The 14,290-nt window shown below is 47.1% G+C and overlaps 1 protein-coding gene across 1 annotated transcript; it reads right to left on the bottom strand.

The window, feature by feature from the left end:
* Positions 1-400: 400 nt before the first annotated feature.
* Positions 401-4,642, bottom strand: KCNA6 (potassium voltage-gated channel subfamily A member 6). The gene has a single exon (XM_032390706.1). The coding sequence runs from the start codon at positions 3,917-3,919 to the stop codon at positions 2,333-2,335; it is 1,587 nt and encodes a 528-aa protein (XP_032246597.1). The 5' UTR covers positions 3,920-4,642; the 3' UTR covers positions 401-2,332.
* Between the last annotated feature and the right edge of the window lie 9,648 nt (positions 4,643-14,290).

The raw sequence follows: 14,290 nt of genomic DNA, 5'->3' as shown, positions 1-14,290 counted from the left end.
AGGTTGCTATGGCAACCAGAGTCCCTGGAGAGCCCAGCTCTCCACAAACCCTTTACTTTCAGGCATGCTCTGACTTGAAAAGGAAATGTTTGATTAGGGATGGTGATGAGGATGATCACATACACACATATAGAGATACATGCATACATGTTCCAACATTTACCCTCGCTGAAATCATCCCCATTACCTCTGTAGTGGGCGCTTCTCCTTTCCCCAAATAGCCAGAAGTAACTGAAGGCATTTGGAAAACCAGAACTTTATGGCCTCAGAGCAGATTTCTGAATCATGAACTCCTCTTATCTGTATTTCAGGTTTGGAGAAGCCAAGCTCCCAATCAAGGCTGCCTCTGGCCCTGGAAGGATCCCACTGAACCTGTCTAAAGAGCATCCTCCTTGCTGAAGGGTAAGAAGAGAGACTGAGGCCCAGTTCAAGAGGCTAAACAGGGACTTAAAGAGCCAATAGCCCAGGATAGCCTACTCTTGGGCTTTGGATCTTGGGCAAAACCTGCAGAGAGGTTTTGCCTCTGGGAGATAGGAAAACAGGCTAATGAACTAGAAACTCAAGTTCCTTACTAAAATTCACACATTTGCATAGCATCATCCCCAGCTTCCCAGATGAGTTCATCGACATTCCCCACGAGGTAGGGAGGGGAAGACATTAATGTTCCCATTTAATGGGTGGGGAAACTGAGGCACGGAGAGGAACTGTGGCGCCCAAGTTACCCTGTCAGGCTGTGGCAAAATCCAGATTTAGATCTGGCCCTCACAGGAGCCACAGTGTCTCTCAAGAAAACCCTCAAAAGGCCATCCCTCGTAAGTTGCTCCTTGAGAAAATAATTTTTTTAAGAGACATTCTCATCAAAGAGTCTTAAAGCATAGATATAAAATTTAAAACATGTTAACAGTCCTTTCGGTTTCTGAACTGCACCCAGAAGAGCTCAGAACAGTACATCACAGTTTTTCAAGGCAACAAACAAATGACAATGTTACCAGGAGAGAAATGAGGGGAAGTGGGCAGGTGGGATGAAGGCAGCAGTTTCACGCTAGAAGAGGATGGCTTATCCGGTGGTAACACTGCCACATTACCTTACCAGTTAGAGCAGGTCAGCTGCAGCTCCAAGGGGCAGAGCAGGGGAATGTTTGCTTGACTCAGCAAAAAAACCTCTAACAGTGAGGCTGTCAACAAAGGAATGATGTTTCTTCCTTACTCTAAACCTATTTCATTGCCCCTAAAATGGGAAGAACCCCTCGTTAGCATCCAATGGATGCTTTTACCTGTCTGCAGGTTGAAGCTAGAGTTTGCTTTGGAAAACCTTCAACTGCAATCCTAAGTCAAATTCCCAGGAAGAAGGGTGGGGGGGCCTGAGAGGGTTGGGGGAAATTGTGGGAGAGAAATTTCCCGTCTGCAACAAGGTTCCTCTTTGCATGCCTCCCAGATGACAATGTCTGCTTTAAGTGATACCTCTCCTTAGATGATGCGGTCAGGCTAGTTGCTTGACTCTATTCAGCCATTTCTCCTGGCTCTGTGGTTCCCTCTTTCCAGTTCCTCTGCACAGGAAGGCACTTGCACAAAAAGAGTATTTGGCTCTGAGAAGGAACCTTCCTGGAAGCTAGACAGTCAAGGAGGGAAGAATTGAATGTAGACCAAAGGCTGATATCCACTGTGCCAGGACACACCTGGAGGAATCCTTTGGCCCCTTTGGTCTGGGACTGACTCTAATGTCCTCCAAATGGCTAAGTTTAATTGCAGTTTCTCTAATTCCTTCCAAGATTCGAGATGAATAACAAATTTGGAGGCTGTGCAGCTAAAGGCTTTACCAAGGGTCTTCTGCAGGATGACCAGCAGATGTTACAGGGCAGGGAATAAAACAGAAAGATGAACGCTGTTTCTGTCTTCCAGCTTCTGCTAGTTACCACGTAGCCAAAAGCTGACAGGTGTATGCCCCAAAGCAAAGGACACCAAGGAGAGAAATAGGACCCAGGTATGCCTGGTTTCCATCCTGTTGACATCTCTGTTCCTAGAGATATTACAAGCCCCAGACATGAAAATTTAGAGTCATGAGGGAAGGTCAGACGGAAATCTCATCCACGTGACAGAAGATGGGCATGAATGGGTGGCACCGTTAGAATTTCAAGAATGTCATTTAGATGGATAAACCTTGAATGCTGGAGAGATCAAGCAACAAGGTTGACAGTCCAGGTATCTGGACCCAGTGCAGGGGAGGGAATCAGGAATTCGTCTGGAGCTTGGGTGAAGGGAGTGGAGAATGAGAAGGAAGCCTGAGGCTGTTTGCTCAGGGTCGTCCTTTTCATTCACACCCTGCCTGCATCTGTCAAACCTCAGTGAGCATCCTTTTCTCTGCATATGCCCGATGTGGAGGAGGAAGGTAGCTGGGTCTCCGTTCCCTAGTGGTCTCGGAGAATTCAGGCTTGCCAAGTCCACTGTCGGCTGCCTTCAGGTCTGGTGCAGGCTGCCCACAAGTGACATGGGTATACTGGCCTTGCTCCTCCTGCTCCGTCTCCCGGTGGTAGAAGTAGTTGAAGTTGGAGACAATGACGGGCACAGGCAGGGCGATGGTGAGGACCCCAGCAATGGCACACAGCGAGCCCACGATCTTGCCCCCCACAGTCATGGGGTACATGTCTCCATAACCTACCGTGGTCATTGTAACCACTGCCCACCAGAAGGCATCTGGGATGCTGGGAAAGAGTGAATCATCATCGTCGGCCTCTGCGAAGTAGACGGCACTGGAGAAGAGGATGACCCCGATGAAGAGGAAGAAGATGAGCAGGCCCAGCTCCCTCATGGAGGCCTGCAAGGTCTTGCCCAGGATCTGGAGCCCCTTGGAGTGGCGGGAGAGCTTGAAGATGCGGAACACCCGGACCAGGCGGATCACTCTGAGGATGGCCAGGGACATGGCCTGCTGCCCGTTCTGGCCGCCGCCTCCACTGGCCGACTGCTGCTCCTGCTGCTGTACCAGCTCAGTGCCCAGGGTGATGAAGTAGGGGAAGATGGCCACCAAGTCAATGATGTTCATGATGTTGCGGAAGAAAGCTGGCTTGCTGGGGCAGGCAGAAAAGCGAACCAGGAGCTCAAAAGTGAACCAAACTATGCATAGGGTCTCCACCAGAAAGAATGGGTCAGTAAAGAAAGAGCCCCCAAGAGTACTTAGTGAGGATGAGCCACCTGCCACCATGCTCCCCGGGGGGAGGCCAGGATGAAAGGTATAGGAATCCTCTTCATCTTCGTCTTCCTCTTGACTACCCCTGGAAATTGGGGAGTCTCTGCTCACACCATTGCTTCCACCTCGACCATCTGCACGGAACTGGGGCAAGGTCTCCAAGCAAAAGATGACGATGGAGATGAGAATGACCAACACGGAGACGATGGCGATGCCCCTGGCGGGGCCTGAGCTCTCAGGGTACTCGAAGAGAAGCCAGACCTGGCGCTGGAAGGGCTGGGAGGGCAGTGGCTTCTCGTCCTCGCCACCTTCGGGCAGGCAGCCCTCGTCCTCCCGGAAAGCCGCCAGGGCCTCGTCCCCCAGCTGGTAGAAGCGGATCTCCTCCAGGAAGATGTCCAGGGGCACGTTGACCGGCCTCCGCAGGCGGCCCCCGGACTGGTAGTAGTAAAGGATGGCGTCGAAGCTGGGCCGGTTGCGGTCGAAGAAGTACTCGTTCCTCAGAGGGTCGAAGAAGCGGACTCTGCGACCGGGGTCTCCCAGCAGCGTGTCGGGAAACAGCGACAGGGTGCGCAGTTGCGTCTCGAAGCGCAGCCCGGAGATATTGATCACCAGGCGCTCGCTACTACAGCAGCCCCCGCCCCCGCCGGCCTCCGGGAAATCTCCCGCATCCTGTTGCTCCCCCTCCGGCCCACGGACCTCCCCCGGCGCCGCCAGCGTCAGGGATTTCTCCGACCTCATGTCCCCTCCGCGGTGCGCTCCCCGCCACTAGGACGGCGCCCACGACACAACCTCTGGAGCGCGGCACCTCTTCCCGGCTCTCAGCGGCGCCCTCCGTGTAGGGTGGGGCTCGCGCTCCTCCGAGCTCGCGGTCTGGCCTGGCCTCTGGGTCTGTGAGCCCCGAAGCCCCGGTCTCTGCAAGGCTAGGTCTGGAGAGGGGACCCACACGCAGAGGATTTAGCTCCGCGCCTCCAGATATCCGCGCTTGGGTGCCACAGCTTACTGGGATACCTGGAACCGCAAACTGGCGCGTGTGAAACAGGCTGCCCGAAAAGACGCGTGGCTTCGCCCCCTGCCGTGCCTGAGACTGGGCTCCAGGACGCGGGGGTCCGCCCTCCGGACGGGTTAGCTCTTCCCGGCTCCCACTGCGTTTCTCCAGCCGCTCAAGCCCCCCGGCAGCCGCTGGGAGCGAAGCGCCAGATGCGCCTCCCTCCGGCTCGGCAGAGACTCCTGGCGGGGCTCGGCCTCCGCCCTACGTGCACCGCGGGCTCCGTCTGGCCAAGGTCGCCGTTCCCGCCGCCACAGCCGCCACCTCCTCCCTGTGAGTCGCGCTGCAGGCCTCGCAGAGGGCCCTGCGGCTGCCCCGGCGCCAGGGCGCGGGGACCCACCTCCCCACCGCCCAAGCCTTCGCTGCAGCCGCGGCAGCTGCAACGGCAGCGGCTCGGCTCTCCGCTCTGCCCTTCCTTCCCAACACTCACTCTCCAAGTGACGTGGCAGGCCCCGCCTGCTGCCCCCTCCCACCCCACTCTCACATCACACCCCTCGCCCAGCCAGGGGCTGCCGCGAGCCAGGGCGCTGTGGAAATAGACACACACTTCCCTCACCAGTAATCTTTCCCGCGCTCGCCTGGCACGCCTCTCCCTTGCTCGCGTTCACAATCGCGGCCCCCTAAACAAGCACCAGCACCCTAATAGCACACCCCCTCCACCTCCGCAATCAGCTTTCCTCATTTCAGTTTACGGGAGGTGATCTGCGCAATGCATTTCACCGATGAGAAAACACACCCCGCCCCACCATACGACACATAACACGGAGCACTGTACCTCCACTCACCCAGAAATCTAATGAAAAAATCGAATCATATTTTGTCCCTCGGTATTTACGAAGACCCATTTGCCAGCTTCCCTAATCTACTTAAAAGAGAGAGAGAAAGAGAGAGAGAGAAAGCATCTGTAGAAGTCTTCAGAGCTTCCAATTTAGATAGTATTCCAGTGTAAGTCCCCAGAGAATCCATACCTCCCTTTGCGAACCTGGGAGGGCAAGGCTGCAACTGTCCTAGAGTAGCAAAGTGGTAGCAGAGAAGGGGTTGGGAAGTCTCCCATTGCCTTTCGCGTCAGTTTTCCAGGGGAGTTCTGGGGACTTAGGCAGCAGCCCCAGTGAAGAAAGAACCAGAAGATGGTGGTATCTCAGAGGTATCCTGGTGCAGGGAAGCACAACCTGGAATTCATTTGTTCCCAGCCTCCCTGGGAGCTCATCGGGGAATGCCTTCTTATTGCACAGGCAAGAAAAGAGAGGAGGGGATGAGTGGAAAGTGGTATGTAAGAATGTTGGGAAAAAAAATAATGGCTACATTTACTGAGCATCTAATATGTGCTGGCCGCATTCCAGGTGCTGTACCTGTGCTATGTCCCTCACAGCCCCGTCTGTCTCACAACCCTATGAGAAAGATGGCCTCTGCTCTTAGGTAATGTTACAGTGAAGACTTACCTGGCAGTATTTGGGTAGGGACCAAAGATTGATGTTAGGGACTCTTGCCCTAACTCTCCAGGAGGGAAGCGGTAAGAATGGTTTTCTATCCATTTCCACTGGAAACCATATAGTCTTTCTTTACTAGACCAGACAGGTTAGAGTTTGGTGGAAGAGGATTGCTCTGATTTTTTCAGACTGCCACTTCCAGGTATGGTTGACATTTGCTTCTCTTTGCCCCAGTTTCTCCCTTCCTGGTTGTCTGTGGCCAAAATTAATTGGCTGATGACTATAAGTTGTTTTGTGTAGCTTCTTGTTCATTTTATATCATTGGTAAGGGTTCATTGCTGATAATGACAGGAATGATACATAAAGGTAATCTCAAACTACAAGATACAAGCAAGAATTCTTTGTATTGCACAGTTTTTTAAAACCACAGTGGTTCACAGCAGCATCCACTGCCAGAGGGGTTGGGGGGAGTAGAAACGAAGTCTTCTGGATGTGTAGGGCAGAAGTCAGGTAGTGAATGCATAGGAGAGAGACTAGCATCTCATTGCATCTACATTCTCTGGGCTGTTGCTTCAGGAGGTGTAGACAGACTCTGCTTCCTCTCTGTGCCTGTGCTGTTAGTTTCCACTTCCTCCCCTCACCTTGCATGTTTCAGTGAAAGGTGAGAAAGCAAGGGCACCCAGTCACCCAGTCCACAGTTTCCCTATTTACAGGCTATGTAATTAAGTGATTTAGACTTCATGCAAGTCGCTCCATTCAAAAAAAAAAAAAAAAATGTAAAAGAGAAGAAAAGGAAACATCAACAGACACAATACAGAAGATACTCTTTCACCCTTGTCCAATTATCTGCAATTATTTTCTGGATTATAAATTGATTTACTCTTTTTGTCCTTGTTTTCAAAATTTAAAATGAATTATTCATTTGCATGCTTGTTTTCGTCATTGCTGTTTTTATTCATGAGGCTGTCAACTAGGTCAGTAACTCTTCAAAACAAATGTTGGGGAAGCATGGGGAAAAAAACCTGCATTCCGCCAGGAGGGTGCACAGTCTAACATGGTGAAAGGAATCACATTTGAGTACCCCTGGGTTAAGTCTGGCTGGTGCTTCCCGCCAGCCTACATCAGAGCTGACGTTCCTGGTTACCTTCACATCAGGCATGAGGCTGTGCCCCGGGAGATGTCTCACTGTGCACGAGGAGGTTCCCCCTAAGAGAGAAGTCATTAGCAAATTCATGAATCAGAGTTCTGTTTTTAGTTCTTTTGTGAAAGAGACTCATTTCTTAGCTTTAGAGAATCCGTATATTTAGATCATTCTTCTCTAGCATATAGGAAGAGTGAGTAAAATTACACCTTCAGAAGTGCCGGTTCCCAGGTGAAGAAAGACAAAAGGCACAACCCCATCCACACACTGCAACACCACTTCCAGTGACAGGTGAACATTTCCCCCACATTCACTGAGCACCGATTTCATGACAGCACAGATTTTTCTTGTGCCTAAATTCAGATATTTGCAATGATGCTAGAGGCCATTCACAGAATTAACAAGCATTTATTGAGAAGCAGGTGGGTGCCCATCATACTGGAAGGTGCTAGGGGTTTAGAAGTGATCTAGACAAAATATCTGTTTTCGTGAGCTTACATGTCTGTGCGGTAAATACATTACATTCTAGACAGAAAATTTTAACAGTAAACAATAAAGAAGAAATTTATATATTATAGTAAATGCTTTGAGAAAATAAATGGGATGCTATGTCAGAAATCAACCTGAGGATTCAACTTTGAACAGGGTGGTTGGGAAAGATGCCCCAGAAGAGATAGTATGTGGAAGGCTGTCAAGCAGAGAGGAGACATGATTTGCATAGAGGCTGTGAAGAGAATGGGGGCAAAAGGAAAATGGGCCAGGAAATTGCAGTAGTCTGGGAAAAGGTTGATAGTGACTGGGACTGGACTAAAGGTAAAGCAAGTAGGGATAGAGTGGGGATGAGGCGGGGGCGGGGGGGGCGGAGATTTAAGAGAATCAGCAGGAATTGGTGATGGATAGGACATGAGAAGCAATCAAGGAATTCCAGGTTTGGGGTTTGAGCAACGGGGGAGAGAGGTGTCATTTATTAAGAAAGGGAATATAAGGAATTAAACAGGTTAGGATCAGGGGTGCCTGGGTTGCTCAGTTGGTTGAGCATTGGGCTTCCTGCTCAGCGGGGAGTCTGCTTCTCCCTTTCCCTCTGCTCCTCCCCCCACTTGAGCTCTCACTCTCTCTCTCTTTCTCTCGTGCTCTCTCTCTCTCAAATAAATAAAATCTTTAAAAAAATAAATAAACAGGTTAGGATCAATCAAGACCTCATGTTCAGAAATGTTAAATTGGAGAGGTAAATTAGACATGCAAATAAAGACATTGAGAAGTGGTTATTTATTCAGGCCTGGAATATGGAAAAGAAATGAGTGATTTGTGAATGTAAAATATTTAGAAATATTTAAGCCCATGGCACTGACATCAAGTAGGATTCGCATCTTCACAGGGTCATGCTGACTTCCAAATGAGCACAATATCTGCATCAGATCAGGAGCACAGTGTGGGAAGAAAAAGGTCACAGTAGGGAGGAACCACCTGAAAATGGATGTATGTACTAACCAAGATGAGTACATAACAATGTGCCACATAATTTGATAACCATTTATATTAGTATCTCTGCCCTGGAGTTTAAAATGTACTCATCCCAGGTAGCATTCTATCCTATTTTCCAGGCTTCTTTTATTAAATTTTTTACTTTGTATATGTGTGTGTACACACGCACATGCATGCATGTGTGTGCTTGTCATCACCCCAGCAGTAGGATCTTTGTAGTGTTTCTCTGGAGAGAGAGGACAGTGGTCATAGACTGGGCCTTGTTTCTCTGAATAATCTTGGGATGCTTCTTTTTACCTGCCTTATCACCAACAGGCCCCTGTGGAATGAAAGAGTGGTAAGTGGTCGACACCCTCAGTTCCTACTTGAGTGCACAAGTATACACACATCCTCCCTGAGAAGAATCAAGAGGAATCACCCCTTTCTTTGGCTTTGCACTGGAGAAGACAAACCATATGGAGACAGTTGGGGGCAAGGGTGTGATGCATCAGACACTGTCTCTATCTTACTCTCTCACCTCTGGGCAAAGCTCACTGCCCCAATCCTTCCGTTCTTCAGAATGGCCAATGTGGAAGTTCCTCTGACCGGAAAACAGTGTCCTATATGACCCTGCCTCCTTCCTGGGTCATTTTTACTCCTCTTAACCTTCCCCCCATTTTCATGGCTGGAAAGATGAAGAAAGGAAGCTTTGAATTCTGGGGGACATGGGGAGACTAATGGATGATTGGGTGATTCTATACTTTGCAGACAATCTTTGCTACATTCCTTTTGTTCCCATCCCTCTACATGCACACACACACACACGCACACAAACACACACAAATTTGGTCATTTAAGACTTACATTAAGAAGAAATCACTGTCCATGTATCATATGACCTCACTGATATGAGGAATTCTTAATCTCAGGAAACAAACTGAGGGTTGCTGGAGTGGGGGGTGGGGTGGGAGGGATGGGGTGACTGGGTGATGGACACTGGGGAGGGTATGTGTTCTGGTAAGCGCTGTGAATTGTGCAAGACTGTTGAATCTCAGATCTGGACCTCTGAAACAAATAATGCAATATATGTTAAGAAAGAAAAAAAGAAGAAGAAGAATGTAGCAGGAGGGGAAGAATGAAGGGGGGGAAATCGGAGGGGGAGAAGAACCATGAGAGACGATGGACTCTGAAAAACAAACTGAGGGTTCTAGAGGGGAGGGGGTTGGGAGGATGGGTTAGCCTGGTGATGGGTATTGAGGAGGGCACGTTCTGCATGGAGCAGTGGGTGTTATGCACAAACAATGAATCATGGAACACTATATCTAAAACTAATGATGTAATGTATGGGGATTAACATAACAATAAAAAATTAAAAAAAAAAAAAAGAAGAAATCACTGTCTTGAAATTTGAGCTTTAATTTCCTGCCAGTAGCACCCACTAGTCTTACAAACTGTTTGGTGCCCCCTTCTCACATTTGATAGCGTAACTCTTAGACCTAAAGTCCCCTTCTATTAATTTAGTCTTTGGAAGTACCATGACCATTTTCCTCTTCCTGGGCTTTCCCTGAGACCAGAGTGGACAAGGGGAAGGACAACTGCAAATATATATTCTACAGATAAGCATCATTTATATTTAGCTACTTAGACAGAGTTTTGATGATGATGATGATGATGATAGTCCAGAATCCACTAGAGAAAAATCTAACAGCTTTTGCTTGAGTGAAGCTGTATATTGGAAAAGGAATGCATTAGACATCTGTGTCATGCAAATCAACAGCCTTAGGAAATGACTAGCCATGCCAAGAAATAAATCTATAGAGAACTCCTTATCATTCAGGGAGGATCCCGAGAGAGCTTGTTAGTATCACACGTTTGCAGCCTGCTTCTTCGTGCCAGTCCACTACGGAGATAAGTCACCAGTGCTGCTTTCCAGATGTCTCCAGTTCTCTACCTTCCGGGAATGGGGGATTGTGCTCTCCAGCTCCCCTGTGGTTAGACCAGGCAAATAGTTCTGACCAAGGATTTGGACGCAGAAGTGATGTGTGTCACTTCTAGACTAAAACATTGCATTGAATGTAAAGAAAGCCTCCAGAACTTTCTTTATTCAGCCACAATAGCCGGTGGTCGAGATGGTGGCTGCTGTCAGAGGGAGGCGGGCTCCAGAGTGAGGTGACATGGAGCCCAGCCAAAGCAATAGAAATGTAGCATGAGTGAGAAACGATCCTCAGTTGTTCTAATCCTCTGATATATGGGGGTTGATTTGTTATCATGGCATAATCTAGCTTATCTGAACCAATTCAACAGTACTACCCAGAAATGAGGAGCTGCTATAACCAAAAACCTGAAATTTGTGGCCTTGGCATTGGACTGGGGCCAGATGATGGACAGTAAAGAAACTTCACAGGCAATTCATGTTACAAGTGGCAAAATATTTGAAAATTGTTGCCTGTGACAGCTTAGAAGGCAGATCAAGTACCTAAAAACTTGCCTATCTGGGAGGAGGTTTGAAAACAGACTGTTAGTATTATACAGTGACTACTGCGGGCTACATCTGACAACGTAGTGCAAGGTATTGATGAGCTCAGAGAAGAACTGGTCATTCAGCAAGCAGACGTGGGATGGACCCAGAGATGGCCCAGAAACGTGGGGCTTGTGAGGACTGGCAGAGGGAACTGCTTCTCATCTCCCCCAAGAAAGTAAACAGAACTTGAAAGACCTCTGTGCAAAAATGGCTTATTAGGACTCAGGTTTGCTTTATGGAACAAATCAAGCAGAGGTCAATCATGCCCATTGTTAATACCTCTGAATGGAATAAGGTGTTTTAGAGCAAAACTAATTATAGCTGTGGCTTCCCTACCACCACCACAAAAAAATCATTTTCAATTGGACAAAGTGGCTTAAAAAGGGAGGGCAGAGGAGAGACAGAGAGAGAGAGAGACTGAGAGAAAGACTAAAAGTGTAACTTCCCACAGAAAACTGATAGACTCAAATTATCCACGGTTACGTTCATCTGAAGAAGAACCATTGGTGTGGTTATTGGCTATTGGCACATAGAGCTGCCTGGAACAGATAGGGAAAAGCCCAAGGTAATTTTAAGATAGCCATATTCAAAGGCACCCTGCCCTGGACTAAACCATTCATTACTGTTCAAGACTTGAAACAACCTTGTGTCCCTAAATTTTTATGGTCAAGAAGCTGGCTGAGAAAGCTACTCAGTCCCAAAGGAAAGTATCAGCAGCATGCCCATTTCAGATATGAGCAACGAGGATAACAGAGAAAAAGGAACATTCCAGAGAAGAACTTAAGAGGCAGAGAAGAGCAGCCAAACAAGGGCCCAATTGTCCTTAGCAGGGTTTCAGAATCACTACAAAGCAGGGATTGCTGAGCTTCTTCTATCTCCCCCTTTCTGAATGGGACTATTTATTAAAGTTACCCTATTTCAGATCAACTATTATCTATTGTGTTGTGAAAGAGGGAAACAAAACTTGTCTTTTGGGTTCCCTACGTCTCTGAATTAGGAAGAGCCACAACCCTAACTGAACATGTCACTCCGTAACATGAAGATGACTACATGCCACTAGAGATCCTAGAATCTCAGCTTTGTGCCAGGAATAGATAAGACTTTTGTGTGACTTTTGGGTCGTCTCCCTTAGGGAGTGAGTAAGCCATTCTGTCTATGATAGCCAGACATTTCATGATCAGGAAGGCAGTTGATGGGAGTCATTGCTACTGTTTACCAAATATTTCCAGCTCTCCACCTCCTGGGCACATGATAGGATTGTGTCCTTCCTGGCCCATGTAATGATGTGGTGGGGTCATGTGCCTGGTTCTAGTTGATGAGTTAGGACATGTGTTACATCTGGCCTGCAGCACTTACTTGCCAGAGTGGTTTTCCTCTGCCATATTGATGCAGAGCAAATGAGAAGGTGGCTGCTCCACCAGCCTATGACCCAGAAAGAATGGAGCACAGCCTCAAGAACACTAGGATGGATAAGTAGTCTGAGCAATAAGTAACCCTTTATTATAACCCACTGAGATTTATGAGATATTTGTTACTACAACATAACCTTTCCTCACCTATATACCTCCTTGCTTTCCTGTTTGGAAGATACATACAACAAAAGTAATCAATGTTCCATTTTCTATGGCTAAAAAGAAACAAAATCGAACATGAATCATGAAATTCATTACCAAAGCATCACTTTGGCCAATGTTTTTGTTCTTATTGCTGCTTATTCCTACCCCTGCCATATCATTCTGTAGGGATTTTCCCATGTGCTTGTATTGAGCTCCTCCGAATTTTTGCTTTTCCTTGCCCATTTTCTGACCCAACTCTATGTCACTGACGCAGCAGCATGCTGTCTAGTTCTGGCATCCTAGCTGACATCTCAAACAGGACCACAGACTGAGGCTAAGTCAGTCTTTACAATAAAATGTAAGCACCTTTTGTTGATCAGCTTTTTAATAAATATTCATTAAAGATAGCAATAGTTAATTATAAACATTTACTGAATGCTTACTGTATTCCAATCACCTTTCTAAGAGCCATGAGTTAGGAGCTTTCCCTAATTTTCTTAGACAAACAAGAAAACTGAAGCATGGAGAAGTTAAATAATCCCCCAGGCGGTAGAACTAGGCTGCAAATGTAAGCAGCCTTGCGTCCAGAGCTCATATTGCACATTCCACTTTTCATTCCCAAACTGTGTTCTACACAATTCTAGTTTTGTGTCATGGTAATAGATATTTACATACACTCACACTCCCCAATTAAATGAATTTGGGAATCTGATACTTTAACCATCTCAGAGAGGTTCACAATAGACATTAGAATATTAAAGCCTCTAATACATTCCTTAACATTATTTAATGTTTTCCAAATAGGTTTAACCATTGAACCTCATTTTTCACCAAACCTTATGTTTTGAGACATTCGTGTACTGTAGAGCACGATTTGAGAAAATTAAATCATAGGAACCAAGTCTTAGGGATGACAGTGAACATCACCTCACTCAAATGCCTTAATTTGCTGATGACAGAATCGAACTTTAGAAGGAGTCAATGACTTTTCTAGGGTCTTACAGGTACAATGATTGGAATCCAGATCTCCGAATTCACCGTTCATTAGGATTTCCCCACCCCATGGGTTATAAATAGCAAACTCTTCTAGGATGAAGTGGCAGATCAGAAAGAAGCATATGTTCCCATAGATTTCAAACCTTGTAAGGACAAGGCCCCTGTCATCATTCCCCCTTGGCCTAGAACAATAGCCTTCATGTAACAGGTGCTCATCATATTAGTTGATGAGTAACAATAAGGAGCAGAAGGAGGAGAAAGCAATCAGAAAGCAGAGATGAAGAGAGCATGCAGCCTATGCAGAGAGAGGGTCGTTTGCTAAGCAGGTAATATAAGGAATGCCACAAGGTCCAGACACCTTCCTTCATCTGCAATAACACCATCCTTCTCAAGGCACTGATGGAATAAAAGCAGATCCCGTATAGCTGCATATACGAACATGAGTGTGGGGGGGAAGGGAGGGAAGGGGTTGGATGGCAGAGGCAAGGTGAGCTGGCCAAGACACAGAAAGCCACATCTCATTGTAGATATGGCCCCCAAATAACAAGCATGAGGGAAAGAGGTACCCAAAGCCAGTCCTGTAATGAAAGAACAAACAAACAAACAAACAAACAAAAGCCATGACTGTCAGGGTATGTTCTGGAAAGATGGAGAAAATATTTTCCTGTTTCTTCCACCACAGGAGTGAAGCGTAAATTCTTTGAATAGGATCATGAAGAGGTTGGTCTGGAATCTTTGACACAGTTAAAGAAATTGTAGTTCCAAAGTGTATGTCTATGGTTTACTGTGCTAACTGTGGAGTTGATGGGGGTAGCACATTCATTCCTTTAGTTCTGAAAACAAGTTAGAGGACTTTATGGTTAGAAATGATGAGGCCCCGGCTGTAGTCTGTGATGGAGTGCTTAAGGCAAAGGGAGTTGAATCATTGTGCATCCAAACAGAAGTAAAATGACTTTTGGTTT

Source organism: Phoca vitulina, unplaced genomic scaffold, assembly GCF_004348235.1.
Source record: "Phoca vitulina isolate PV1807 unplaced genomic scaffold, GSC_HSeal_1.0 scaffold59, whole genome shotgun sequence".
Taxonomy (NCBI): Eukaryota; Metazoa; Chordata; class Mammalia; order Carnivora; family Phocidae; genus Phoca; species Phoca vitulina.
The sequence above is the reverse complement of the archived record's forward strand: the minus strand, read 5'-3'. Positions and strand labels throughout refer to the sequence as shown.